The following is a 26160-nucleotide window of genomic DNA, read 5'->3' as shown; positions in this document are numbered from 1 at the left end:
GAAAGTTACTCCAACGTTTGTTCGCCCGATTACACGATTTATAAACCCATTATGTAATCCGTGACATGTTTCAAACGAATAAAAATCCCGCGCGCACCTTTCAGTGAATCGCATTATAACAGGCATTGGTGTATGTAGCTAGAGTGGAAGTTCGGATAATTTAGCCAGGGACTTTAACAAGTTCGCCAAGTGTGAAGGCTGTGCACGGCTAATGCGAACGGTGAAAAAAAGTTGGTAGGAAAAAAAAAAAATAAAAAAAAACCCGGTCGCTTCTTTCTACGAAGACGTGATAACACTATAGATTTAACACTACGTAGCTGTAATTTCTGACGTCATATTGCACACAGATACTATTTTGCACATTTGCCAACCAAGGGTTACGTAACGATGTTTGAACACTTTTTCAAGATCATTCGAATCGACCGGCGAAACGAGATGTTTGAAAAATATGAAAAATGGTGTTTTAAAACGCGAGTAAAGATTGAAGTCGAAAAATGGACGAAATTGCAGAGACAAAGCTTCGATGTTCCAGTCGCATGTGATATTCGTTGTTTAATTCGATCGACAAGGCCGTGTGGGTGCAATTTGCACCGCATTCATACGTAAGTGAAATTTAAATCTGTTTTCAAATTCGAGAAATTCATATCGCAGGTACGTATGCATGTACGTATTGCATATCCGGCGTAGAATAATGTGCACGAGACTCCCGACGGAAATAAATTATCTTTACTGCCTACTTTACTTCGACTCTCGGTTCCCAGGCTCGTTTACGTCTACGTACATACGTATAGGTATACGTGCTTATGCCGCGTTCAATTTTCATGCTTCAATGATCGCCATTTCATTACATACCTACCCCTACCTACCTGCTCGCCTATACTTCTATGCTTATCGGCATGAAATCACCATCTCTATAAATAGAAGGGATCGCACATATGCCGTGCGTGGAGGAAAAGAAAGGAAATGCGAAACCCCAATCGTATCGATAACGTCGTTTTTGAATCGAGCTTATCGCGTTCTTTATGGAATAATTGAAGAAAATAAAATCTTCATCTTTTGTAAAATTTGATGAAAAAAATTACAACAAAATGCAGGGTATAGCAACAAGAATGGTTTTTGTATTGTAAAGGTTAAGAGATAACGTGATATGTGGAGAGCAAGTGTTTAGTGTGATTACAGTTGTCAATACCACATTTTCCGCTAATCATTGCAACATTAGTTATCCGTTCGTTTGTTTCACTAAATTTTTTTCGCCTGAAAAAGTCTATTTAATATCAATTTATCGTAATTGTATCAACCTCAAATTATCGTACCTAATTTCAAGAAAAAAGATTAGCGCGTGATCATAGTTACAAAAGGAATAAAACGGTAACACATGTTTGTAGATTTTTCGATTACAGATACAAAACTAATTATCACATTCTACCTAAAACTGTGTTTTCGGTTATGTTGAAAAAAAAAAAAAAAAGAAACAAAACATGAAAATTATAGTCAAGGATTGGGTCGATAATTACATAAGCCTCACGAATCGTTCGTATAATTCGTATCCGAAATACAAGTTCTTATAAAGTCGACGCAAATCATGCGCGATGATATTTTTCGGTGTGGGTTCTTTTTTCCTCCTTATTTTTTGCCGCAAAACGTTCCGGCTTACACCACACGTATAAGTACGTAATATGTAAGTATAAGAATAACGATTGCAAGATTCGTTACGGTTAACCATCCGTGAAACACCTTGTACATTATACCCGCTGCACACATTTGCACAAAAGCCTAACTGATGCCGTGTTTGTATTTCCGATTCGTAATCGTCCTGAAACCATGCGGTGCCCAGACCTTTAAAATCTTCAAAAGGCGCCAAAAATTTTGGCACGTATAATCGCCGAATAATTCACGGCTATATAATCAAGGAACAGGCGTTTCAGCTGGATACAGCTGATATTTACATGTGTACTAGAGATAAAATTCCCCGACTCATCCGAGCCTTCGAATTTCAAAAGCAAACACTGAGAAAAATTTCACTTTTTATAGTAACTAGAAAAATTGAGTAAAACAGGTATCGTTAAAATAAACTGTTTGAACATTGTTGGCATTGCGAAAAACTAGGTACGCGTAAACATTTTGCGCTATCGTCGATCCTTTTTTGGTAATTGCGACGCAAAACCAGTTTGTTTGGTTTACTCTGCTCCTTTAGTTAAATAAAGCTTTAACATCAATTTATTGCTGCAAAAGCGTTAAATTTTCGCAAAATTTACGAGAAAATATAGCAACAGTGATCGTAAGGAGAAAGTATAGCAACGGATACTAGACTTTTCGGTAACAGCTGGAAAACTAATTTTCATTTTCTACCTAGAACTGTATTTTTCGATTTTGGTAATAAACGAAAATAGTTAAGGACCGAGCGGTAACCGGAACAAAAAATTTCAGTGCATGGATTCGTTATTATCAATAATTGACAATGACATTCGAATATCCCGTGTTCGTCGCAAAGGCGCAAAACGTTGAAACGGTGCTTTCACCGGACCGCCGAAAACTACGATCATTTGGTGATTGGCTCCCTTCTAAATGCCTCGATTGGCCGGGACTCGGAGGCCCGAATCAGGGGTTGACCAAGGCGGGGACGAGGGGTCAACCCGCCGTCTAAACCGCGGGGTGCAAAGCGAGAAAAAAAAACAACAAACAAACAAACCACCCAGGGGGTGGTTCGGAAGCTTTTGACGTCAGACCCGGCTCGGCAATTGTGCCATCGCCGTGACAAATCTGAAGGGCAATCGGGGTGTTGCCAGGCTGCGGGGGTGGCCTATCGACCAAACACCGCCCCCGGTCGAGGCTCTATTCTTCGAGGGGCACGACGATGTTCCTCGAAACTGAGCTTGCAAGTACACGCTCCGACACACAGGCGTTCCCGAATCCAGAACGGTCTGCTAAACAAAGAAACGACACCGGCGCAAGCCGAGTGTGGCGACACGATGATACGGTGGTATAAGGAAGAAATTGGATGGATTTTAGAGGGGCAGGTATCCGCATGTGTTACGGGCCTTAGATTTATACCCTGGCGTTTTATTCGTGCATGATATCTCGTCGTCCTCGCGCCGCCGTTGCTGCAGCGAATACACGTGATCCTCTATACGTTTTGGAGTTTGATTATCCGTTATATTCGTGAGCGGGAAAAGTATGCCTGCACGGATCCCACATCGCTTCGCATCGCATGCGGAAAACGGAGCAGGAACGCATATATTTCCGGGTGATTTATGGTACATACGACGAGAAATCGTCGCACGAATTGTATTCCGCAACGTAAATTGTCGTTCCTTCGAACAGACGTCGCGTGGATTCGATAATGTTAGGCGAGCTTTGGAATTTTATTGCATGCGTCAAAGTCAACGGAGCGAAAAGCAAATACCATAATTAAATTTACGACGTGTTTAAGTAATATACCGATCGGCGTATTTGGAATGGCTGATACGAATTTGCTGATTTGGGATAACGTAACTTGAACGACGAAATTTGACGTTTCTGCGGAATGAAAAACTAATCGTGCGTGACGGCACTTGCTAATTATCAATCTCGTCGTTAGAGTCTTTGACGTTACGTGTATATAACAAAACGGTGCGAATCTACCTTTATTATGTACAAAATTTAACGCAGGTATCGGCACTTTTACTGTGACTGATGAAACAAAGCGACTCTGTATATATAATTGAGTTGCTTATTGTTAGAAGCAATTGTTTAGCGTTGAATCAATAATTTTTCACTTGTTTGTAATATCGTCTCTGAGAAAGTTGTGTTAATAAAATCTTATATCAGCTTCAATTGCGACTATCGATGCATTGCGAGTTGATCTTAACGAATGATTTAATGTAATTATATTTACAATACATGCAGGTCGGGAAATAAAATTTTATCGTAATTTATACTGTGTGCAGCGATTTCTCAAGCTTATGTGCTCTAGATGCACAAAGTTGTAATTCTTATTGTACGTGCGCGTGTGTGATTCTCATGTATAGAATTTTTCGTACCTATTATACATATCCAAAAGTATTCAACTCGACGACTTTCGTCCAGTGGTTAACGTTAATTCTGATTCCATTCAAGTTTCGTACACATGTCAGTCGAGAAAAAAGGATACAAGCAATTTGCACACGTAACGGTAAACGTCAGCCTTGATCGTGCGTACAAGTTTGCACAAGTTGAAAATACATCGTACGCAAATAATAATTTTTCGCGTATAATCGTGTGTACATATAAGTTGAAACTTCTTTCCATTCACGAGTTCAAGTATTCCGGTGTATAATTTATTACACCTACATCCGAAAAAATACGTCGAAACTGTCACAGAAAAGCAACATAAGAATGGATATCACAGAGATCGATGATTCGAAAATTGCAAGGACTTATTTAGAGACACAATTTACAAAAATCAAGCAGATAAAGCTGTCAAGTGGCATGGAAAGACTTTATTAGACGGTCGCTTTCACTCTCTTGTTAGCAAGATCTGACGGCCTGGTCGTTTACGACGTGTGCGTGCACGATAGAGCCAAGAAAATATCATCGGTACGTGTAGTCGATTTAAAATGTAACCGCGGAGTTTTGATAGCTGGTATAAAATTTGCATGGATTGTGTGAGTAATGCAATAATGCATACATATTTTATTACGTATGTGTTACAATGTTAAATTCCACCGCGCACGTATAACGCATACCACATAATATACCTGCATAGAAGAAAGAAAGGCAAAAAATTCTTCACAGGCCGGACAGGCAAGAAGCCGGAGTTAAAAGATATTCTGTGTACCACCTATAATCGTGTCGTTGTGAATTAGAGGAAAAAAGTGAACTCTCGCTATACTTTCTCTAAACATAGTCAACGTACGAAGATATCACAAGTCGTTGCTGCTGCTGCTGCTGCTGCTGCTGCTGCGGAGGCGACAAGTAACTGTGAATGAACAAATAATGATCGATACGCTGTTTACTTTCATCATTCTTTGACGGCATATTTCCGCTGCTGCAGATGTGAGAGAGAGGTTTAATAAACTTGTAGTTGGGAGCATTTCTAACGCTGTGCCATTAATCGCAGTTTATACCGTAAAACCGAAGCTGAGGTACCCGACTCACTGAAAGTTGGCATACACGTTGTTTTTTACGATCAAATTATTTAATTAAATCAGCAGACGAGTATTAGCAACGTTAAGACGCTATTGATTCGAGTGGTTTTCTTTTCTTTTTTTTCTTTTTTTTTTCTTCGACAATCACTGCGTGTACGAAGTTTTCGCTTCAGCATCGTGCTTCGTACCTAGACCCAGGAGATTTCAATGCTCGCAGGTCCGCCGACATCGAGTGGAAACTTTTGGGCGATAAGTCGACGTCGTCATCGAGGTTTGCTATCTGCTCGCGAGTTATATTACAGGCGGTTGGAAGAGTTCGTAAATTTTGGAACTTTACGATGTATCTCGACAACCGATTAGATACGCGATTCCGGTTGAAGTTTCTTTTATTTGAATTTTTGTAGATCGAGCATCGTTTGTATACATAAGCTTCTTGTTATAACAATCAAAAACATTGCTTCCTGTCAAGTGATTCTGATAAAAAATACTGAATTAATGTTTAAACGAAACAAGAAATACAAACTTTTGAATAAAAAAAAACCCCAATCGAAGTGAATAATAATATAAATTCCCAAATTGCAACCACTTTTTTACCTGTCTACTCGTACAGACCGTCTTAATTAGCCACTTAATTATATTCGGAACATCCTGCGATTTAAAGAATTTAGGAAGAGCGTTTAAACGCACGGCAAAGTTTCATTGCACAAAGTTTCGAGTATATGTTCGTTGAGGTATTAAACGATAACCTATGATCTTGGACTTGCGATCTCCTCGTTGAAACAATATTAAAAAAATCGTCGAAAAGCGGAGGTGATTTTTAATCCCAGTGCAGCCTATCAACGACAACGTTGTTGCCAAACAATCCGCATTAATCGACGGTGAATGTGTGTGTGTAACGTACCTACTTGAAATTGAAAAACGTAGTTCCGGAAGCCGGGCAGCTGCCCTCGAGGTATCATGTACCTACTGACAACCGGAAGTGCGGCATTTAAGCGAGGGAAGTTAATCGACTGGTTCGACTAAAACCTCCCCGCAGTCGCGGCAGCTGCCCCCGGGGGTTGGCAGTCTGCGGGGTGCTCGAACGATTAGCTATTGTAAGAAAAACGTGGGGAAAGGGGGGGGGGGGGGGGGGACGAAACTCTAATTCAACGATTATCGTTATTTAGAGGGTTCAAAGGATGTGAGCTGCAGGTTGCAGGGGGCGTCAGGTGCCGATTGTCCCCCTCGAAAACACCCCTAGCTGCCATCTTTCCTCCGAAATTATTATACCTATGCTTGTGATAATAACAACAACACGACGTTAGTTATGATTAATCGCCGCGCTTGTTGTGATCGTCGGCAGGAATGTTTGGAGGTAAGAATCTGCAGGACCGGGCGTGGAAATACCCGATTAAAAATGGACATGCGGCTCACCTTGCCAATCCTGACGCGAGTTTTGTCGCAAATCACGGGATATTTACAAACGGTTCGAACGTTCTTACAAAAGAAAGTGTAAAACGCAGATCCCGCGATTTTCTTGCGTCACACCAGCGGATACTCGATATAGAATACTTGGTTTATACAACAATACGATTTATCGAACGGGTAAAGAAAATGTGTAAAGTCTCGAAGACCGTTCCATTCCTGCCGCCGCCGCTGCTGCTGCTGCTGCGGATACAAAGAATCATGCTTTTTCTTTCACTTTTTCCTCTTTCCAGGTTTCGAAGAAGAGAATAACTCGTTGAACGCGACTCGATTTCAAAGTGGGTTATGAACGTGGAGCGTATACCTAGGTATACGGGTGTGTGAAAAGTGTGATTCGTTCCTCGGATTCTGAGGAAATAAAGAAATAAATAAATAAGTGAATAAAGAAAAAACAGAGAGAGGGAAAAAAATTTGACAATAGACGCTCGACTACCGCGGAGGAAAACGTTTGAATCTGGGTCAGAAGATATTCGACATAGTCTTCGACTGCCAAAGGAACGCGCTAGTTCCCGAATTCCTGATCGTGCAGTCCTACTTTATTGCAATAGTGTTAAAAATTGACAATGCCGCGATCCTAAATTCCGAAAAAACTTTTATCATTTTTTAAAACGCAATTCCACGTCTACACCGCAGCCGATCACGATCTTCCAGTCAATGAATCACCACTGTGCGAAAATTATATTGTCCCATTCGCAGCGATATTCTGCGAAGGCGCAGAGGAAATGTAAGCAACCTGACACGGTGTCTCTCTTTTACTTATACACTCATCCACGCTGTTCTTTTTGGCAACGAAACGAAATGCGCAATAATTTCGCACGCAAGTTCCGCTGAATTGCACGAGTTCAATATTGTCAAAATTAGATTTCGCACTGTGTGTATGTATATATATATACATATACATAATGTTGCACGCACGGGGTAGAATAACATCAGGAGCTTTAACCCTGCGGGATATTGTGAGGATTATAATTGGAATGCTAGCATCGAAACTTGCGGGTATATAAAAATATATGATATATAATATATATATATATAAATCATCACGCGCCACGGACGATCCGGAAAACATTAAAGTTAATGAGAAAAATCTTCATATTTTTCTCACACTCGAAAGTGATCAATTATATGTATATGTACGGCATGACCATGAAAATTTACGAGATCGAACTCGGCGTATAACGTGAAAGTGATTAAAAAAATTGAAAACAACGACAATTTTACAACGTTAGAATAACTTTGAACGAGAACTGCGTTTGTAAAATATCAGTAAGTTTCGTTTTATCATGTACCGGTTCATTGAGTTTCGAACCGGATCTCTAAATTTGCGAAAAGTAACGATAAATTGCGAATTACTTGAACCTGGTGAAAATTTGTACTACGCTGAAAATAAAATAAAAAAATGAAATCCACGCGTCTGCATCATTATTAAATACTGCAGGCGATGATCCGGATTGATGGTGACGGGGGAAAAATATCCAAGAAACGAGGGAACTGCAAAAACCGGAACGCACGGACCGCGGTGTGTTTGGCATATAATATTGCTAAAAATACAGAATCGTACGTATGTATGTAAACGTGTGCGTCTATATGTAACACGAAATTTCTCTGAGCGCGACTCCGTGCGGAACGAATCGCGAGTTACAACTCAACTTGTAAGCCTACTTCATCGAGATGCGCTAAATGGTTCGGTAACGAATCGCAAACGGGTCGCAGCTCAGCACGCGGTTTGTAATATAGGTAGGTAGGTACCTAATGTAATACAAAATGTGGGCTAACCGAAATCGTCGAACCGCTGCGGAACTTTTGAGAATTTGCGGGATGATTCAGCCGTGTTGCGCAAAGCAATTAGCGAGAAGTCGGCCTAGCACTGCGATTATTGCGTAATTTTCATTTTCGTTTTGTCGTTTTTTTTTTTTTTTTTTCTACTTTTTCTCTTTCCCTTCTCGTCCAGTCGTCGAACGTGCGAGAGCCCATTCACAGTGTAAAACAGGAAACACCCGTGCCGGATTAATAGTGGGAAATGAATTTCGTATCACACCTGCGGACACGTGGTTGTAAATTATATAGCTATGCGACTTTGCGTGTAGGTATGTACATAATATTCGACTTTCGAAAATTAGCATCGTTTATACCGCAATTATAGGATCGAATTTATTTTACCACCCATGCGGAATTACCACGGGTGTTTAATTTTATCGTGCAATACATGTTTACTAAAAATGTTAAAAATAGCCGCCGCGTAAACCGAGGACAAACAAATTTCTAAGTTCATTGCAAAGTGGAGTTGAAGGCCACGGGCTAGTCGAAAAAGGATCTAAATCGATTTTAGGCGATTAGACGGTTTGGGTTTATTTTTGCTTATTTTTTTTTTATTTGTTTTATTTAAAAAAGATACGCTTCAATACGACCCATGCAATTAGCCCGATTTCAGCTTTCGATTCTTTTATTTACCGTCCGTGGCTGGCCGTTCAAGACTCAACGAAATATTCAGATCGAGCGTGTTTGTCCAACTGAAAGTGTGTAAAAAGCAGAAACACTCGATACAAACACCCGACAAACAACAGACTTTCATTTGTACGGCACGAGCCGCTATGCAGCGACAAACACAGCGCGACGACAAGATGATCCGAAATGTATCATAACCCACCTATTCGATCCGACTATACAAATGGACACGCCTCGGGTATTTCCGCGCGTCCGCGAGAAAAAAAAAAAAAAAAAAAAAAAACCAGAGTACAAGTTGTGCAAACATAATCACGCTTCCGCCGTTATTGTGAAAATGACAAGAAGAAAAAAAAACAGCAAAGAAAAGAAAAAACCTTCCGACAAATTTCTCAAAATCAAACGCACGACGCGGGAACAATAAACACGTGCAGATTGTTTTCCAGGATGTTTCTCGAGTCTGGGATGAATTTTCGAAAACTTTGGACGAAAGATAAACCATCGGGTCTGTCTGTACAATCGTTTGGAAACAATCGGGTGGACCGGAAAATTAATCGTTTTCTTTCGTTCGAATATCAGTCTGCTCGTTTTCGCATCTGTCGTCGAAAACTTGGCGTCTGTTTTGAATTTCCCGCCAATTTCGCGGCTCACCTGCAACTTGGGTCAAGAGGCGTCGAGTCGCCGAGTGCGGAATGACGCCCGAGTCCTCGTGTTCAACGGGATGACCTGGAGTGCTCTGAGAAGAATCGGGATGGTGCTGAATCGCCCAGGGAAACTCCATCGCGGATATGATTTTAGCCGTTAAATCGACGAGCGGCGCGTTTAGCACTTCGCACGAACGAGTGTCTCGCGTCAAGCACTTTTACACTTCACAAAGTCCGCTACATGCTGCAGATTGTCCAGCGTTTTTGACCAAGAAATCAGTCCAGCAGCATGTAAGCGTCCGCCGGCGAAACATCCGGCCCAGGGTTCATCTCAGATTTGAAAATTATCGCCAAATGGCAGGCGAAAAGCTTCCCTCAAGGTTCACCAAAAAAGTTACCACCACGCGCGATTTTACCGTTTTGTTTTCCCGGTCCTGCAAAGTCGCACTTCACTCCGGAATGTTCCCGAAAAACCCTTTCATCGCACTCGGTGTTCCGTGTTCGGTTGACTTCGTACACGTTTCTGGAGATGTTACATGTCCGTTTTTCTCGTTTTACGTTTATTTCAAATGTTTGCAGCTCCGCGTTCCAACCAATCAACGACAAACGAATTTTCAACGAATTTCCAACGGATTTTCAACGAAGCAACGGTACCGTCAGTTGAACTCGAATCGTCAGTCACAAGAGCGATAACTCGCGTCAAACCGTAGGATAGAAAAGTTCCGCTAGTTTCAAGTCGTAGGTGATATCGAATGCCAGCTCTTGGGAGGGTTGAGGTGGTGGGAGAGGTCGGCCTGGCGGCGGTTCCTTCGCGCAGTTACAAACCTGTGCAACACAGTGTTTGTAGCAACCAACGGAACCGACCAACTTCGGCGTACCTACGTAGAAGAAAGTGGTGGGAGTCGAGCCGACGAGGGCGGCGCTAACCTCGAGTCGTCGAACATGGGGTTGCCAAATTACACCCCAGGCATCGTTCCAGGGGACGACGGTGATCCCCACCCCCTCTTTTTTCAAAAAAATTTCATCACTCGCTAGTAACTCGAAAGGTTTTATCGGAATACCCCTTTTTATTGCCTAAAACTACGCGTCGTTGAAGGTTTTTACTAATTTCCCTTACGCGTCTCGCAGCGTGATCGAATTTGCGAAAGCTGGGAGTGGGAATGTTTTTTCTTTTTTTTTTACTCTTATACAGCTAATCTTGGGCTGTTTCAAGTGTTCGTCGGATGTATTGTTTTCTTGTTTAAACTTTTCAGCTGCGGCAGGTTTGTACACCTTGTACGCATTGAATGTGTATTGATGATGTGTGAAGTGCGGCGGTGTGACGTGTACGTACATACGTACAGATCGTCCGTTCTCTGTAATAACTTGTCAATTATATTAGGTATACGTATATATATATATATATATATATACACGTATTTCACGAATGTCTACGAGTTATAATTTATCACGAGATGTCGTGTCTAGGAGTAGTTTTAGCCTTTGTACGATCGTCGTTGCAGGACATTTCTAAACGTCGGATGACTGATATTAAGAACCCCGACCGTAATTGGTAATCAATGCCGATTTCAGTCTCCGGGTAGTAACTCTTAATGCGCTCATTAAACAATGTATTTTTGTATCGTAACCTGATAGTCCTGAATAGTTATAAAGGATATAATAAATCAGCAGGGGAAATTAATTTCAGTATATAATCCGCGTATAACGCTATTACATCCATGCATATTTATAATGTATACAAGTATTTGAATATTTTATAGATTTATCAAAATTCATTAAATCACAAACTGCAGATCTTTGTTACAGATATTGGAAAGCCGATAGACTTGGTTGAAGGAGGAAAAAATTGTCGCGTGAAAAAAAAACTTACCGTGTTCGTAAAATGTATTAAAAAAATCTGTGGCCGACCGATTTTATCAGTTTCAATAAACGCACAACGACCATGTTCTTTTTTTCTCCCTAACGGCAGTTACCCTTTCGTGTGTTTCGAAAATATTTATTTCCATACACGGTTACATAATGTTGATATATAACGTGTAACAAATGCATGGCTGAAAATCTTTCATTTCATTCCTTTTGCGTTCAAAGACGGTTGATCAACTGATGTTTATGGTGTGTATATTACTGTATATATATAGTTTTGAAATAACGTGCGAGCCGCAGTCCGCGATGCATAACGTGAAACGCAGCCATTTGACGTAGAAAAAAAAATAGATTATACAGAAAGCCTAGGTTATAATATTGATTGCGCCATTTTTTCGATGCGCACGATTGCCGTGCAACTGCAACTCCACGATGAATAATTTTCCGAGTGTATCTATTCGGACGGAAATCGATCTTGAATAATCCTAAATACGATCGCGCTTAAGGACGTGTAGGTATATGGTAGTTTTATTTTTTACGTACTCAATTGGCACAGTTTATCCGAATTGGTGATTACGGGATTTTTCTCGGTAAATTAATCACCTCCGCAAGTGTCGATCTGAACGTAATTGTATTTTCAATTGCGATTCGAGGATTACATATGCACTTATTGGAAGCTAAAATCGCATAATTCCTGTTCTACACTGATTGTGAGAAAAATTTTATTTTTTACAGTAACTAGAAAAATTGAGTAAAACAGGTATCGTTAAAAAAAACTGTTCCAATATTGTTGAAATTACGAAAAACGAGGTACGCCTAACCATTTTGCGCTATTGTCGATCCTTTTTTGGTTATTGCAACACGTAAAGCAGTTTGTTCGGTTTAATCTACTTTTTTAGTTAAATAAGGCTTTAACATCAATTTACTGTTGCACGAGCGTTAAATTTTCGCAACAGTTACAAGAAAATATAGCAACAGTGATCGTAATGAGAAAGAATCGTAACGGATACTAGACTTTCCGGTAACAGCTAGAAAACTAATTTTCATTTTCTACCTAGAACTATATTTTTCGATTGCGGTAAAGAATAAAAATAGTTAAGGACTGAGCGGTAACCGGAACTAAAAATTTCTCTCAATGACAAACGAGTCGGGGGAATCATGAGACCGCTGATCGGGTTTATGAAAAAATTCGGTTAACACGCAACTTATCAAGTCTCATGGATAGTGATTCTGTATGAATATAAGTTGACAGATCTCATTGACCTCGTTTGACTGCAATTTAGCATGTAGAATGCATATTGTCAAACTTGTATAACAGTAAACGATGCATCGGGACGTTTCGTTTGCCTCGTTGTTCCGAGCCCTGTGAAGCAGGCTGCGCATCACGTATCGTTCGTTACGTTCGAGATTCGATTTATCGGTTATTTATCCGTCAGGCAATTGTCTCGAGCACGAAAACCTCGGCGGTGTTCGTTTGAGGAGTTTGCAGGTTGGCCAATAGTCGATACTATTTACTAATTTTCATTGCGAGATAGTCGTAGATTGAGTCGATGATTTATCAAGTTACTTAATGTATCGGATAAGTTGCGTAGGTCTCGTTAAATAAACAAAAATGATAAATACTGGACGTTGAAACAAAAGCGTTACAGACATCGAAGCCTAATCTTAAATCACAAATTCTAGAAAGTCAAAAATCAATTCTACGAGGATTCATTTCGTTCAGAATGAACTTTTCAAGTATAGCTACGAATTCGCTGAACGACTTTTTGACCACGACGTTGATATCGTTTAATATTTGATCACGCAACACGTTGCAGCGATATTAATTACAACCGTGAACTAATAGCAATATTCAATTGAGAATTGAATAACATAAACATCCATTCCAGTAGGACTCTATAAAAAAAATAATCTTCCGAATTAAATGAACCATGGTGGATTGAAATCTAACGGATCTACCGGACTCTCACGATTCCAGTATTTCATATGTATTTACGTATTTTAAAATAGATCTTCGTAGCTCACGAATGCGACAATCTCACGAATATTTAATTCACGGCCTGTCTTTAGAGAAAATTAATAATTAATAAAAAGTATCAAATTTTGCCAAGCAATCTTTTCAACCGCATAATGCGTGTAATATAAAAATCAGCAGGCTCTGCAGAAGACAGACTGTAGAATCGCTTCTGGTATGCGCGTGTCGAAGAGTTTCTCATTTTTTAATTACGCAACAAGCGCCGCAGCAAGCCGTGCAGCCAATCAGCAATTAAGTCCTCCGGAAAATCCTGCGAATACGGGATATCTGATCAAAGATTGAACATTGCAGCACGCGTAATTCTGCCGTAACGCTTAAATATATTATCATGCGGTTATACAATTTTACTTCCCCCTATCTGTATTCTTCCATATTATATACCGTATACGGTACGTTTTCTTGCTGCAATTATCTGTGCTCCGACTCCGCAGCTCGTGCCGTTTAAAATTCTTCAAATACCTCGAGAATCATACTCGAGTTTGTTCATTATACGTGTAAATCTGATGCAGTTAGATTAAAAACGGAAAATCGTTCGATGCACGTTCGTCAAAGGATTTTCTATAAAATTTCTCCGCAGTCATCTTGGTGACGTATAAATTTCTCTTCAATGGTTTATAATTAGACGTTATCATACCCTATTGTTGTACGTACATACTATATATGTGTGTATAAGACGGTAAAACTTGTACGACCGCGTAAAATAATTGAATGCTTCCTCCGAGCGAAATAAGAAATTTTCAGAGATGTTATCCGACAATTTATAATCGCATTTAATTTATCCCGCTTTAAACATAATAACATACTTGCCATTTGTCTGTTTAAACTTTCCTCGCGGTTGACAGAACAGAAAAGATATCGCGAAACGATCTTCTCATATATACGTAAAAACGGGTCAACTTGATTATTTTTTTTTTCAGGGGATCTTTCGATAAGTCCCGGCAAGCGAGAATCGGAGCCTCAACTTCGCTTCTCCATAGCTAAAGTGTGTCTTGTTTTTTTATCTTTTGTTAATATTGGACCACTGGTAACAAAGAGAAACAACGCACCTTTCACTAGTGTATAATATCAGCTTATTCGATATGACGTTAAAATTACGCCGGAAAGGTTTAAGGAGTGAGTATGTTTTGTATATCGTGGTTTACCAAATTTCAGATGATCCTAAAGACGGGAAGAAACGATTTCTCCGAAACACGCATCGTTCCACCGAGAGAAGAAGCCTTTGCCTAAAACTTTCGATAATTCGTACCAAGTTTCGCGGATCGAATGAAGTATCTATCTTTCGGCAACGAAACGACTGCGCAAATCGTTCTGCATACGCATATATGTGGTTCTGTAACCAATATTCTCACATGTTCGGTAGATTGAATACAGTAACATTCGTTTACATGTATTCCGGGATTTGTAGGGTACGTATAACGACTATACGTGATCCACACTTGCGCAGGTGATAATTATTTCGGAGGCACGAATCGCAGACTTTCAAAGTCAGCAGTCACGCTGATCGATAGATCAAACACGAACGTTTCGTTGTACGGGAATAATTTTCAGTTTCAAGACTGAAAAGCCAGTTCGATTCAGGGCCGTGCCTAAAGAAAATCAAATTCGAGATGAATATTGAAATTCCCTTTCCAGAGTAGCTCTTGGTATGAAAAAATGAACCTGCTGCAGGAAGGCCGGGTAATTAGAGAAGGGAATTTTGTTTTATACGTAAAAGTCAAGTTTGCAAGCAAATACTTGCAGTTGTCGCCGAAGACTCCGCTCAACATGGTTTTCAATGAGGTATTGAAAATTTTCAACCCTATCCCATTGAAATAACTTGAAAACTAACTATTCAATCTATGCTTTACAGAGTAAAATGAACAGGTTTATGATCTAACGTATCGAATTAACAAGCAGCGAAATTGAAAAATGGGGAAGAAAAAGTTTCAATGTCAAAACGTGTTTACAGTTTAAAATCTGTGATACAAGACTGTTTTTAAAATAAAACAACATGTTTCGACGCAGCAACCTTATTCGCTTGGTAACACGTGAAAGCTCTGAAGCTTCTTTTATCTACGATGACAACTAGACCAGAATAGGTGGCTAAAACGTGTGATTTCACCCTTTGAAATTGAACGGTGACTCGCACCCCGACTTTAATTAATCTAAATACGCAATTATTACAATTTATCCGTGAACTTTCTACGTAACAGGTCTCGTAATAAATAAAAAAAAAAGCTTGAAAAAAAAAAGTACTCCCCCCTTCGAATTCGTCAGGGCAGCGACGAACACCCGAAAACCGAACCGTTCTCCTCCCTCCCTCCATCCCTCCTCACCTACTCTTTTCTCCACCTGCCCGTAGAAACGTACGGTGCGTGTAATCGACGGGCATTAGCGCGTCGTCGGATCAACCGGAGGCCGCACGCAAAGGTGGAAAGGCGGGGGTGTGTAAACGCGTTTCTGCCCCCCTGATCCTCCGGGGACTCGATGATAACATGTAAATATTTACGCCTGACAAATACCCCCATTTACTCGAGGGTTAAGGGTCGAGAGTTAAACGGCGCATTACTTATTTTTTGACATTTACACGACTGCTGTTGCTGCTGCTGCTGCCGCGACTGTATCGAAGAACTTTTATGTCGCATAAGCGGCCCCACGCGATGCGGTAGAATTTATTCGAGACGTAGAAATACGTTCGTGTGTACGGTGTTTTTTTTTAACCGCAACGCGTAAGATGCTGCAAATTTGAGAGGTGCGATGAGATTTTATTTATTTATTTATTTGTTTTTGAGCCTGAATTTCGGGCAGCGAAAGTTCACCTTCTCGGTTCATCATACGTGTAATTCGAGGAAATCCGTGCTGCATGCCTGCAGATAAATACTTCCAAGAAGTTGATATTCTCAAAACGTTCGTTTCTTGCGAATGTCAATTGAAACCGGAGTAAACATTAAATATACGTATAATTAATACGAGTTATTCGACGTATATTGCGACACTACATTGATATTTTTTCGTTACCATAATGAATTAGAATAGACTTGTGGCCGTCGAGTCAATTATATATACCTAGATAATTCGGTATAAAGGCTGCGATTAGCCGCGGACGAAAACAACCAGTGAACGACCGCGTGGCGACGCCGTGTTAAGTATACCGAAATATTTATTTAACATAACAATCGCGCAGGGAAAGGACACGAAGTTATCAAATATGACTAGGGAAATGTCATTTCTTCGATTAAGAAGGTGGTCGCAATAATAATAAATCTGGGTTACCTGAGCAGAAGTACATTTTTCTCAATCCAGAAAACGTTTCTTTCGTCACGTTTGTTAAGCTCAATCAACATATATTTTTTCTTTTTTTTATTACTCTAATAGCAGTAAATTCATTCTTTAAATACATACAACGAGTTTGAAGGGTAATTTGCGATTTCTATAAGTGAATTTTCCAGACCCTGCAGTTTGCACATCAACGATTACACGTAACGAATGAACCGTTTAAAATATTTCTGCAAACTTCGCAAGTAATAATGGCATTTTTCTTCACTATCGACGACTTCGAAAGTTTAATTCTCCGTCTCTCGTGTACAGATCAAGTTACGCATTGTGTAAGCAGAACGGTTTGGAGTTTCATCGTCGCGATTATGAGGCACCAAGGCATTGCACTGCAGTGCTGTTATGTTGCGTACACATGTGTGTACATAAGTTTTATCCATGCGTTCGTTATTTTCATGTTTACAACGCCACGCGTGTGCGTTATGTAAATTTGCGCAAACCAAACTGCAGGATCCGGCTGAAATGTGTAATTTGAATATAGAATGGAATTTCGGGTTCAGTGACACGGCGAGAAGTTTGTAAAAAATTAACCGAAATGTATAATATGTATGGGAACATATTTGAACTTTCACGAGGTGAGACGTACATTGTTGAGTTGTGTAAACTGAACCGTGAAGAAAAAGTCGTTACACCTACCTAGATATTTTGGAAACCTTAGAATGATCCTTCGAAAAGGATACGTTTAAAACAATATCAGCTCGGCGTTTCAAATAATTCAACGCCATATCGACTTTACGAAAGTTACTAACTCGCAATCTCGTAAATTTTTTACGAAAGTAGAGAAAAATTGATGCAACGAACAATGCAAGTAAATTAAGAGGATGAAGTTAGTAACGATAATGTAACGATTATACATCGGGAGGAAAACTATGGAAAAATCATTGTTGCACGTAATTTTATGATTTTCGAGGTGTTGGCTTAGCAAAATATGAGTGTTTATTTTTTTTATCATGGTTTACTAAATTTTAGACATTCTTAAAGGTGCGAAGTACACTAAGAAAATTTTCAATTGTTACAGTAACTAGAAAAATTCAGTAAAACAGGTATCGTTAACAAAAACTGTTCGAATATTGTTGAAATTACGAAAAACGAGGTACGCCTAACCATTCTGCGCTGTCGTCGATCCCTTTTTGGTAATTGCAACGCCAAATCAGTTTGTTCGGTTTACTGTACTTTGTTAGTTAAATAAGACTTTAACGTCAAATTATTGCAGCACAAGCCTTAAATTTTTGCAACAGTTACAAGAAAATGCAGTAACAGTGATCGTAATGAGCAAGAATAGTAACGGATGCTAGACTTTCCGGTTACCATATCTAAGTAATAAAAACTAATTTTCATTTTGTACCTAGAATTGTATTCTTCGATTGTGGTAAAAAATGAAAATAGTCAAAGACTGAGCGGTAAGGGGAACTAAAAATTTCCCTCGGTGTAACGATTTTTCCCAAACATGCATCGTTTACAGCAACGTTACCAACTTCATCTTGGTGGCAAATAATTTTCGCAACTGGCATTGCGGCTGAAGATGATTCATCATATTATTTCATTATATTTCATTATATTCGATTATATTTGCTCCTGACACGCGGAGAAACGTTCGGACAATCGTTCAAGCAACAAGACCACCACCACCACCGCCGACGTCGTTGCTGCTGCTGTTTCAACGAGTCCGAGGAATAATATACTGTGTCTGAAATTGAAATAATAGGAAGGTTTTTGAACAGCCGATTTCCGATACCCGGAGAGAAATCAGGCTCCCCGGGGATCAATTAAGAGCGATAATCTCACTGGTCTGGCTCCGATCGACAGACTCCACATGCCCGGATGATCTTGTACGCTACGTCATGCCGCACCGTCCGTTCGCTGGTACGATCGTAATTCGAATATTTGATCAATCTGCGCCAACTCTACGCGTGTGCGATGTTCGTTACAGTTTTAATTGACGTAGGAACTCGAAACACACGCTCCGTACGTCGATTATCCTTCTTCGATTTCGAGCTCATGATATTTAATTAAGATGCAGAGTTACAGCTACGGCCGCTGATCGTGAGTTGAAAATAATCGAACGCGACTCGATTGAATCGGTAAATTAATCGATTACAACGATTATTCGCTTGTTTCCTATTTTTTTGAAACGCTGCATATGAAACGAAAGTTTCGTTCAAAATATTTTTCAATTTCAAGTAAAAATATTCATTCATATTTCACTTGTTATATGAATTAGGTACTTATGGTAAGTAAGACAATGATAGTAATTTATACTTTAATCACATAAATTGATATTGTACTGCGTCGTTGATGGGAGTAAAGAACGAAAACCGATTGTGAGATAAAACAATCCATTTAATCGGCAATCGATTATTTTTGGTTATTCTTACAGAGTTCGCTTCAACTTGTTACCGCAGCGTCGACGTAGAAACATGAATTGTTTTCATTCTTCACCTGCATAACCGATGGAATATAGTTATATTATAGGTGTGAATTTAAAATAAATTTCGCGTTGCCGTGACAAAAAAAATTTTTGATACGTATTATCGCTGTTTTTTTTTTTTCATGGTCACTCGGTACTACATTTGCTTTTAACTATTGCGATAATTTAATTTCAAGGCCTTGTTTAAATAAAAAAGTATCTATAGTGCAGACTAAACAAACGGAGATTCATTGCAACGATGCGATAATCATGAAACGTTTTCGCAACTATACAATTTTACCTCATTTTTTCGTTATACACCAACAATGTTCAAACCGTTATTCTATATTTTTAACGCAACTATAACAAATGCAAATTTTCTCAGTGCCCGTCAAAAGAGTCTAAAGATGGAAAAGAAAATTTCTTCAACATTTTGGAACGCTGTGGTTATAAGTACATGTCAAAGAATCGGAACTTGAAGTAATAAATCGTTGCCGCTGCGACTGCTGTCGCGACTTTTGTCGACGTGTACGTTGCACCTAAATCGCGGTAGGTACTCCGTTCGTCCATTTTTCTTATCCTTTCCGAGCTGCACGTCATGCCCCAAAAGCCCCTTCCCCCGACCCTCCGTCATTCTAGGCGAATTATAAAGAACGTACCGGCAATATTCCCCGGCCGCTTGATATCGATTCGAGGTAAACTTATGGAAGAAGTAGAAATTCTGTACGCCGTTTGATATATCGCGTGTTTCTTCCGCAGCGTCGCGACGCGCCGGCGCAAACCCGGATCCACGGATATTATAATCTAGGATTTCCGTGTGCAGCGGCATCAGCAGAAGTTATCATCGAAGGCTTTCGAATCGGTTGAAAAATATTTACAAGAATTAACGCAAGGATCGGATCGACGTTTTAATAAGACTTGAAAGTGAATATATTATATACAGAAACGATCGATTGATGATAATTAATAAACGCAAAGCAGAGACGATGACGATAATTTTATCGAGTCACTTGCGATAAATTCGTAGTTGCAGGTACATGGATTATACCTGCGTTCCTTCTCCGAAGAATAGCGAAGAGTAATCCCTTACTTGAACGACAATTGTACCGAATATGAAAATCCGTTTCCCTGCAACGAAGGAGAATAATTTCAGCGGCGCAATCGCTGTGCCCACGTGCAGGCAGACTGGTGGCTGGAGATAATGAAAAATTACATGTGGATAGGTATTAAATTATCGAGGTCAAAAATTGGCGGCATCGCGACGCGCAGTGCCGTAAGAAATTCTAAAAGCCAAGTGTTTATTTAACGTAAACGAAGTTTGGAAATCTGCGACAAGTTTACATTTCATCGATTCTTAATTACAGGTGCACGATCAGAAGTCCCTCTGCCTCGAACAGAGCTTATAAATATGGGTGACGTCACACGAGTGAGTAATTTCAATGCCTCAGGCGTGAGCCGATGATACGAAAATACTCGTTACTTTTGCGATAACCAGACACGATGATTGTTTGCGATCGAGTTTATTCTTCGGTTTTTACTCGTTCGATATACAATTCGATAAACAAACACACGATCGATGGAAGGTTTCTTAGGAGGTGAATCTCCAAGATCCATAAACTGTGACAAACAGTGAAAATCCCTGTAAATTCGGATTATATACTTTCTCGATATAATCTTATGCAAGTTTTTCCGTCAAAATATGTTTCAAAAAACTTGAACAACGAGCACAAGAAAACCTCGGTAACTTTCCGACGCAACTACACACACTATAAAATATTTACACGCAATACTACACCACGTATGCATACTTATATACTGCACGACAGGCTTAAATTTAAGATAAAACAAACAAGATATACGTAAGTGCAGGATCGCAAGCGGCCGAAATGGGAATGAGGGGGGGGGGGAAAGAAACGAAAAAAGACAGCGCATAAAAATTGAGATACGTAGCATGGTATCCATGTAACATGCGTACGTATTCACGTATATAGTATGTGGTTTGAAATATAGGCGTATCTGCAGCGTAATTTACACAGGAGGAATCCGCATGTTAAAGTATAATATAAAATATTCGTATATTTTCTACGACTGCATGCAGAATTCGATTCGAGGAGGTCTTCTTCGCTGTCGTCGTCCTCTGATCGAGTTTCCTGTCGTGCAAAAACGACGACGACGAGAGGAGGTGGAAATGTTGGCGTGACCAAACGGAAAACACGACATCCAGACATCAGCGAGGACATATCGAAGGACGTCTTGAGTCCGCGAGAACGAAAAACGTATACGACTAACGTAACGATTGGAAGAAAAATAAATCCAACATTTTTTACGTAACGATCATTTTGCAAAATTAGGCTAAGAGTGTCGGTCAATAGCTGTTTCCAGGTATCCCTTGTGACAATGTACTTGGATCAAAAGAAAAAAGCCGCAAATATCGATCTGCTGGTATAAAGGATGAGACGAGAAAATTGTCTTGCTATCGCCGTAATGTTCGAGATAAAGATACGATACGCGATGCGTGATATATATCGCGAATCGAAGGAAACGCGTGTGACAATGCGGCACGAAAGAAGCATCGAGAACGACTGTCAAACTTCGTGAAACTTTATTATACGAGGACAGGCTGATTTTTTATTCTCTTTCAGCAGCATGCGTAAGTTTTAATACAAAGATTCAAAGCCTTGATGCCTGTTATTTTGAATACTTATCAATAGGATTGTATCAACATTTTTCGCGTATGAAATACATACAACTTGACTGTCCTCAGCTTGGAATTATCTCTTTTGCAGCAAGTTACGTGATGAACATCAGGCAGAACCGTGCGACCAAACCCAACCATAAATTATAATATCTTAATTGGATGGTATTTACGTGTTAATTATTCATCATATCGAAAACCAATCGTTTCAAGAAATCGATCGCATCACGTCGATAGTCCCAAGTCACAAAGACGAATGGTTAGAAAAGAAGGAAAGTCTTTGAGCCTGAAAACTCTCCGATCTCTTCTGACGTTGCATTACGCGTGTCACTTTCCTCGGTCTTCAAAGAAAAGTATTGAATTTGGCGACAATAAAGATCGCATCGCATCGGTTGAATCGATAAGCTGTGAAGCAGAATCGAGAGTAGGATTAATATCGCAGAGCGTACGTTACGCTGGAGGTTCCAAGAATCCCGTTAAGGTTCTCTCCTCGCCTCCGTTGCGTGGGAGTAGGATAAGAAATAGAAAAGAACAAAGGCGAGTGTTTACTCCGACTCCGTGCATGTACTTTGAGTCGAACATTCCCCATACAGCAGACACGGCATTCGTCCATTGGCGCTGAACCGTGGCGATCGCGGCAGGTGAAAGGTTCGACGTGTTCCTAGTCAATAAAAGACGGGACCGGCTCATTCCTAGCCGGGTCTCGATCCGCCGATCCATCGGATTGCAAAATCGCACAACAGAGAATTGTTGTGCCATCGGCATTAACATTAGCCCGAGCCTCTCGAGATGCAAATTTTTGCAAAAAAAATACAAATAAATAGCTAACGGCATCGGGTGTACTAATTTGACAAGTTATAAGTTGTGGGAATTTATTTGGTACCCATGCGTGAGGAATTATCGGCTCGATCCCTGCACTTTGAGTATAAGTTGTACGATTTATTGCTGCGTATATACGCGTGGTGACGAAATGTCAGTTGACGATGTGTTGAAACGGCGTTGTCGACTTTCGGTGAATCCAACGAAATGGGAGTAAAAACATGGAAAGATGAAAAAGTCGGAGGGCCGCAATGTCGAATTTTTAAAGAAGCTAAGGTTTAAGATATAGAATTGAAAAATCTTTAGAAGTATAAGTATAGAGAAGTAAAAGAATCGAAAGGTCAGAACATGTAATGCCGAAATGTAGAAAATCGTTAGTATTCATCTTGATAATATAGAATCGTACACGGATTCTCAATTTTGCCGTTCTACCTTGTGACCTTCCTATATTTTGTCATTTCGCATTTCGACTTTCTGTATTTTTAATTTTCTGTACTTGGACTTTCCATGTTTCTTAAATTTTTTAAATAAACTTTTCGCCTCAATAAAAATTCGATGTTCCGATTCTCGTTTCTCACCTCCTATCATCCGTCGTATATTTGCTGTGAGAAATTGGGTCTCACGTGGATTTGCACGTTTAGCGGGCGTTTGCTTGGCGAGCATTGCAGAGCTGTGAATACCTGTTAGAGGCGCGAGGTGCGTCATCGTCGTGCGATTAACCGAGCAAGAAGGCATTCGCGTTACACTCACATTTGGTCGATGTGTAACAAATCATAGCGCGAACACTGTGCAACGAAGAATAAAACTTGATCCATGAACCGCGGTTACGTGATTCAATCGAGAACACGATCCGCACGCTGCGCTGTTCAGAGACTGTAATTTCGTCGCCTCGTCATTATCTCGGGATGAAACGCAACGAGGTTTCCGATAACGTTGCTTCTGGATACGACATGTTTCTAAACCCGTCCTTATATTATAATAACAATTATATTATAAACAATACGATAAATGACAATTGGTAGGTAGAATATTATACAATCGGTATACCAATTAACCGACAATTTTTTCAACTTGTATAAAACGCAACGCGCGAATAAACTTGACTTTTCAATCCCGCGAATCAGGCGATTCAAATATTGCGTCGATCGTTGGAAAATAATTGTATCGCTCAACGTGTTCGTTCAATTACTCTTGGAAAATCCGACTTCAAACGATAAGATGATGCGTTAGAGATGAAAAACTTGTCTGTAACTCGGTTGACAATGCAATAACCCTGACTCGCAATCCGGAAGTAGTTGGGTACCGCCCCACCTGACGTAATGGCTCTACCTACCTGCACAACCGTGTGTGAGTGTGTGTAAGCACAGCGTGTACGTGCGTAACGACGAGCCGAGGAACAAGTGTAAAGTAGACGTTGCCGAAACGCAGACATCCAAAGGCTTATCTCGATTCATGGTTCTCGGATCGGGAAGGGTTAGGAGAGTCTAAACGGCTCTTGCCAACCGGATGACTGTGAAAGTACCAGGTTGAACAAGTCAGAAAAGTGCAATTATTATTATCATCGTCGTCTCGTCGTCGTTTCGTCAAGTCGAGAACACGCGAACGGAGCCAGTGGCTCGTTTTACGTTACGCTGCGATGTAGATATAAAATACGATCCGGAAAGATTTACGGGAGTTTTCTCAACGATGAAAAAAAATTCTGTCATTCGTCAAGATTTTCGCCCGGTCCTCGATAATCTCTTTCTTTTTATCTTCTCGTGTTGCTGATATTTTTTATTCTCTTCGTTTAGCTCGCTAAATATACGAAATTGATTAATCGTGTGCATCTTTGGGCCTTGGATCCATTGGCTTATTGCTCGTGCGGGCAACGTATGAACGGAATCACGCGTTATTATTTTTCCACTCGCGTCACAATTCCAAATTTGCTTTTTGCTGGTTACATATATTATACCCCGCACGTAACCGACAATACAAATTTGAAATCATCAGACTCGACGATTTCAATGGAAATCTCACGAAGGATTGCATGCGGCCGTAAATCTTCCGCAGAGATAATATATATATATATATATATATATATATATATATATATATATATGCAATTACAATATCACCGGATGAATCTGGTAGAACGAACGATTTTCCATGAGATTCTACGCTTCCTGTAGATTTACGAGCCGAGCGATAATATCTCTAATCGTTGCTAACAAAGAACATTTCGCCTCGTAAAAATATTTGAATTATCCTGTTTTTTCTTTTCTTGCTTCTTTTTTTGTTAAATTTATTTATTAATTTCATTCGTTTTCTTTTCAGTTCGAGGTTTCTTTTTCTCTCCCTCTATCGGTGTTTTTTACTTTTTTCTTTTCTTTTTCTCCCAAACTTTCTCAACGAACAACCAGAGCGTGCTGTCGCTGTAAGAGCTCTGGTAACGATAAAAATAATCGTTTATACTGCATTTTCTATTACACACGTATAAAAAAGCTGAAGTTTTGCACTGGTGGGATATTTCGATCGACTTCAATTCGATGTTTAAAGTCTTTTGTACCTTTCGAAAAAAAAAACATAGATAAAACAGATATCGAACTTTCTCCAGTGCGAACGAACGATCGGGGAAAAACTTTGTCCGTCCGTCCGTCCGTCAGCGGATCGACAACGACTGCAGATATCGGAGGAAGAAAAAGCCCACTTCTCGACAAGACTTGAACAGTGTGTTTAATTTATTACACCTATATACCGTTGCACGATCGGCTATAAAGTTGCGGTAGTTGTAAATACTCCGAATGACATATTAATCCAACGAAATCGAATCGAAACGATAGGTTGCGCCTTTGTCGCGTCGAGCATGAAAGGAAGAGCAAAAAATGATAAAAACGGATACTAGAGTCGTAAATTTGATGTGCGTACGAACGAGGATAGAGACATTTCTGATGAAAACGGGAATAGGCAATGACCGGTAGCCAAGCGGTCGTCGATGTTTGACCGTCTCTGGCGCTGACGATAATTGGATATATAATCTGCGTGTATTAAACTTTTGAAAAAAGCGTCCCTCCGACATGAAGACAACGTGAAATGCGCACAGTCCGTGAAACATTTAGATATTTATAAAAAAAATATTATCTTCTCGTCAAACACCAGACGACCGCGGCCTCGTTGTTATTCTTGAAAATTGACGCACACCTCGCACACGTATTACCGGAGGTACGAGGTATAATGCAAGCGAAAAGTTGACTGAAAGAAGTAAAGGCGCAGTAATACGTGCAACATTACACCGAGAGTAATTTTTAGTTTCAGTTACCGCTCAGTCCTTGACTATTTTCATTTTTTACCACAATCGAAAAATACGATTCTAGATACGAAATGAAAATTAGTTTTCA

General features: G+C 40.0%; 1 protein-coding gene across 9 annotated transcripts in view; it reads right to left on the bottom strand.

Moving 5' to 3' along the window:
* Positions 1 to 26160, bottom strand: part of LOC124303590 (myelin regulatory factor-like protein) — a 50362-nt gene that overhangs the window by 13651 nt on the left and 10551 nt on the right. For 2 of the 9 annotated variants that reach the window (XM_046760983.1, XM_046760979.1), the window contains exon 1: positions 9663 to 10412. The exons of 1 other annotated variant lie outside the window; for it this stretch is intronic. In XM_046760983.1, coding sequence (XP_046616939.1) covers positions 9663 to 9792 — 130 coding nt within the window. In that variant the 5' untranslated portion in view covers positions 9793 to 10412. Of the gene's footprint in view, positions 1 to 9662; positions 10415 to 26160 lie in introns of those variants that run through there. 6 more of the 9 variants (XM_046760986.1, XM_046760984.1, XM_046760978.1 and 3 more) reach the window with 6 other exon arrangements.

Source organism: Neodiprion virginianus, chromosome 4, assembly GCF_021901495.1.
Source record: "Neodiprion virginianus isolate iyNeoVirg1 chromosome 4, iyNeoVirg1.1, whole genome shotgun sequence".
Lineage (NCBI taxonomy): Eukaryota > Metazoa > Arthropoda > Insecta > Hymenoptera > Diprionidae > Neodiprion > Neodiprion virginianus.
The sequence above is the reverse complement of the archived record's forward strand: the minus strand, read 5'-3'. Positions and strand labels throughout refer to the sequence as shown.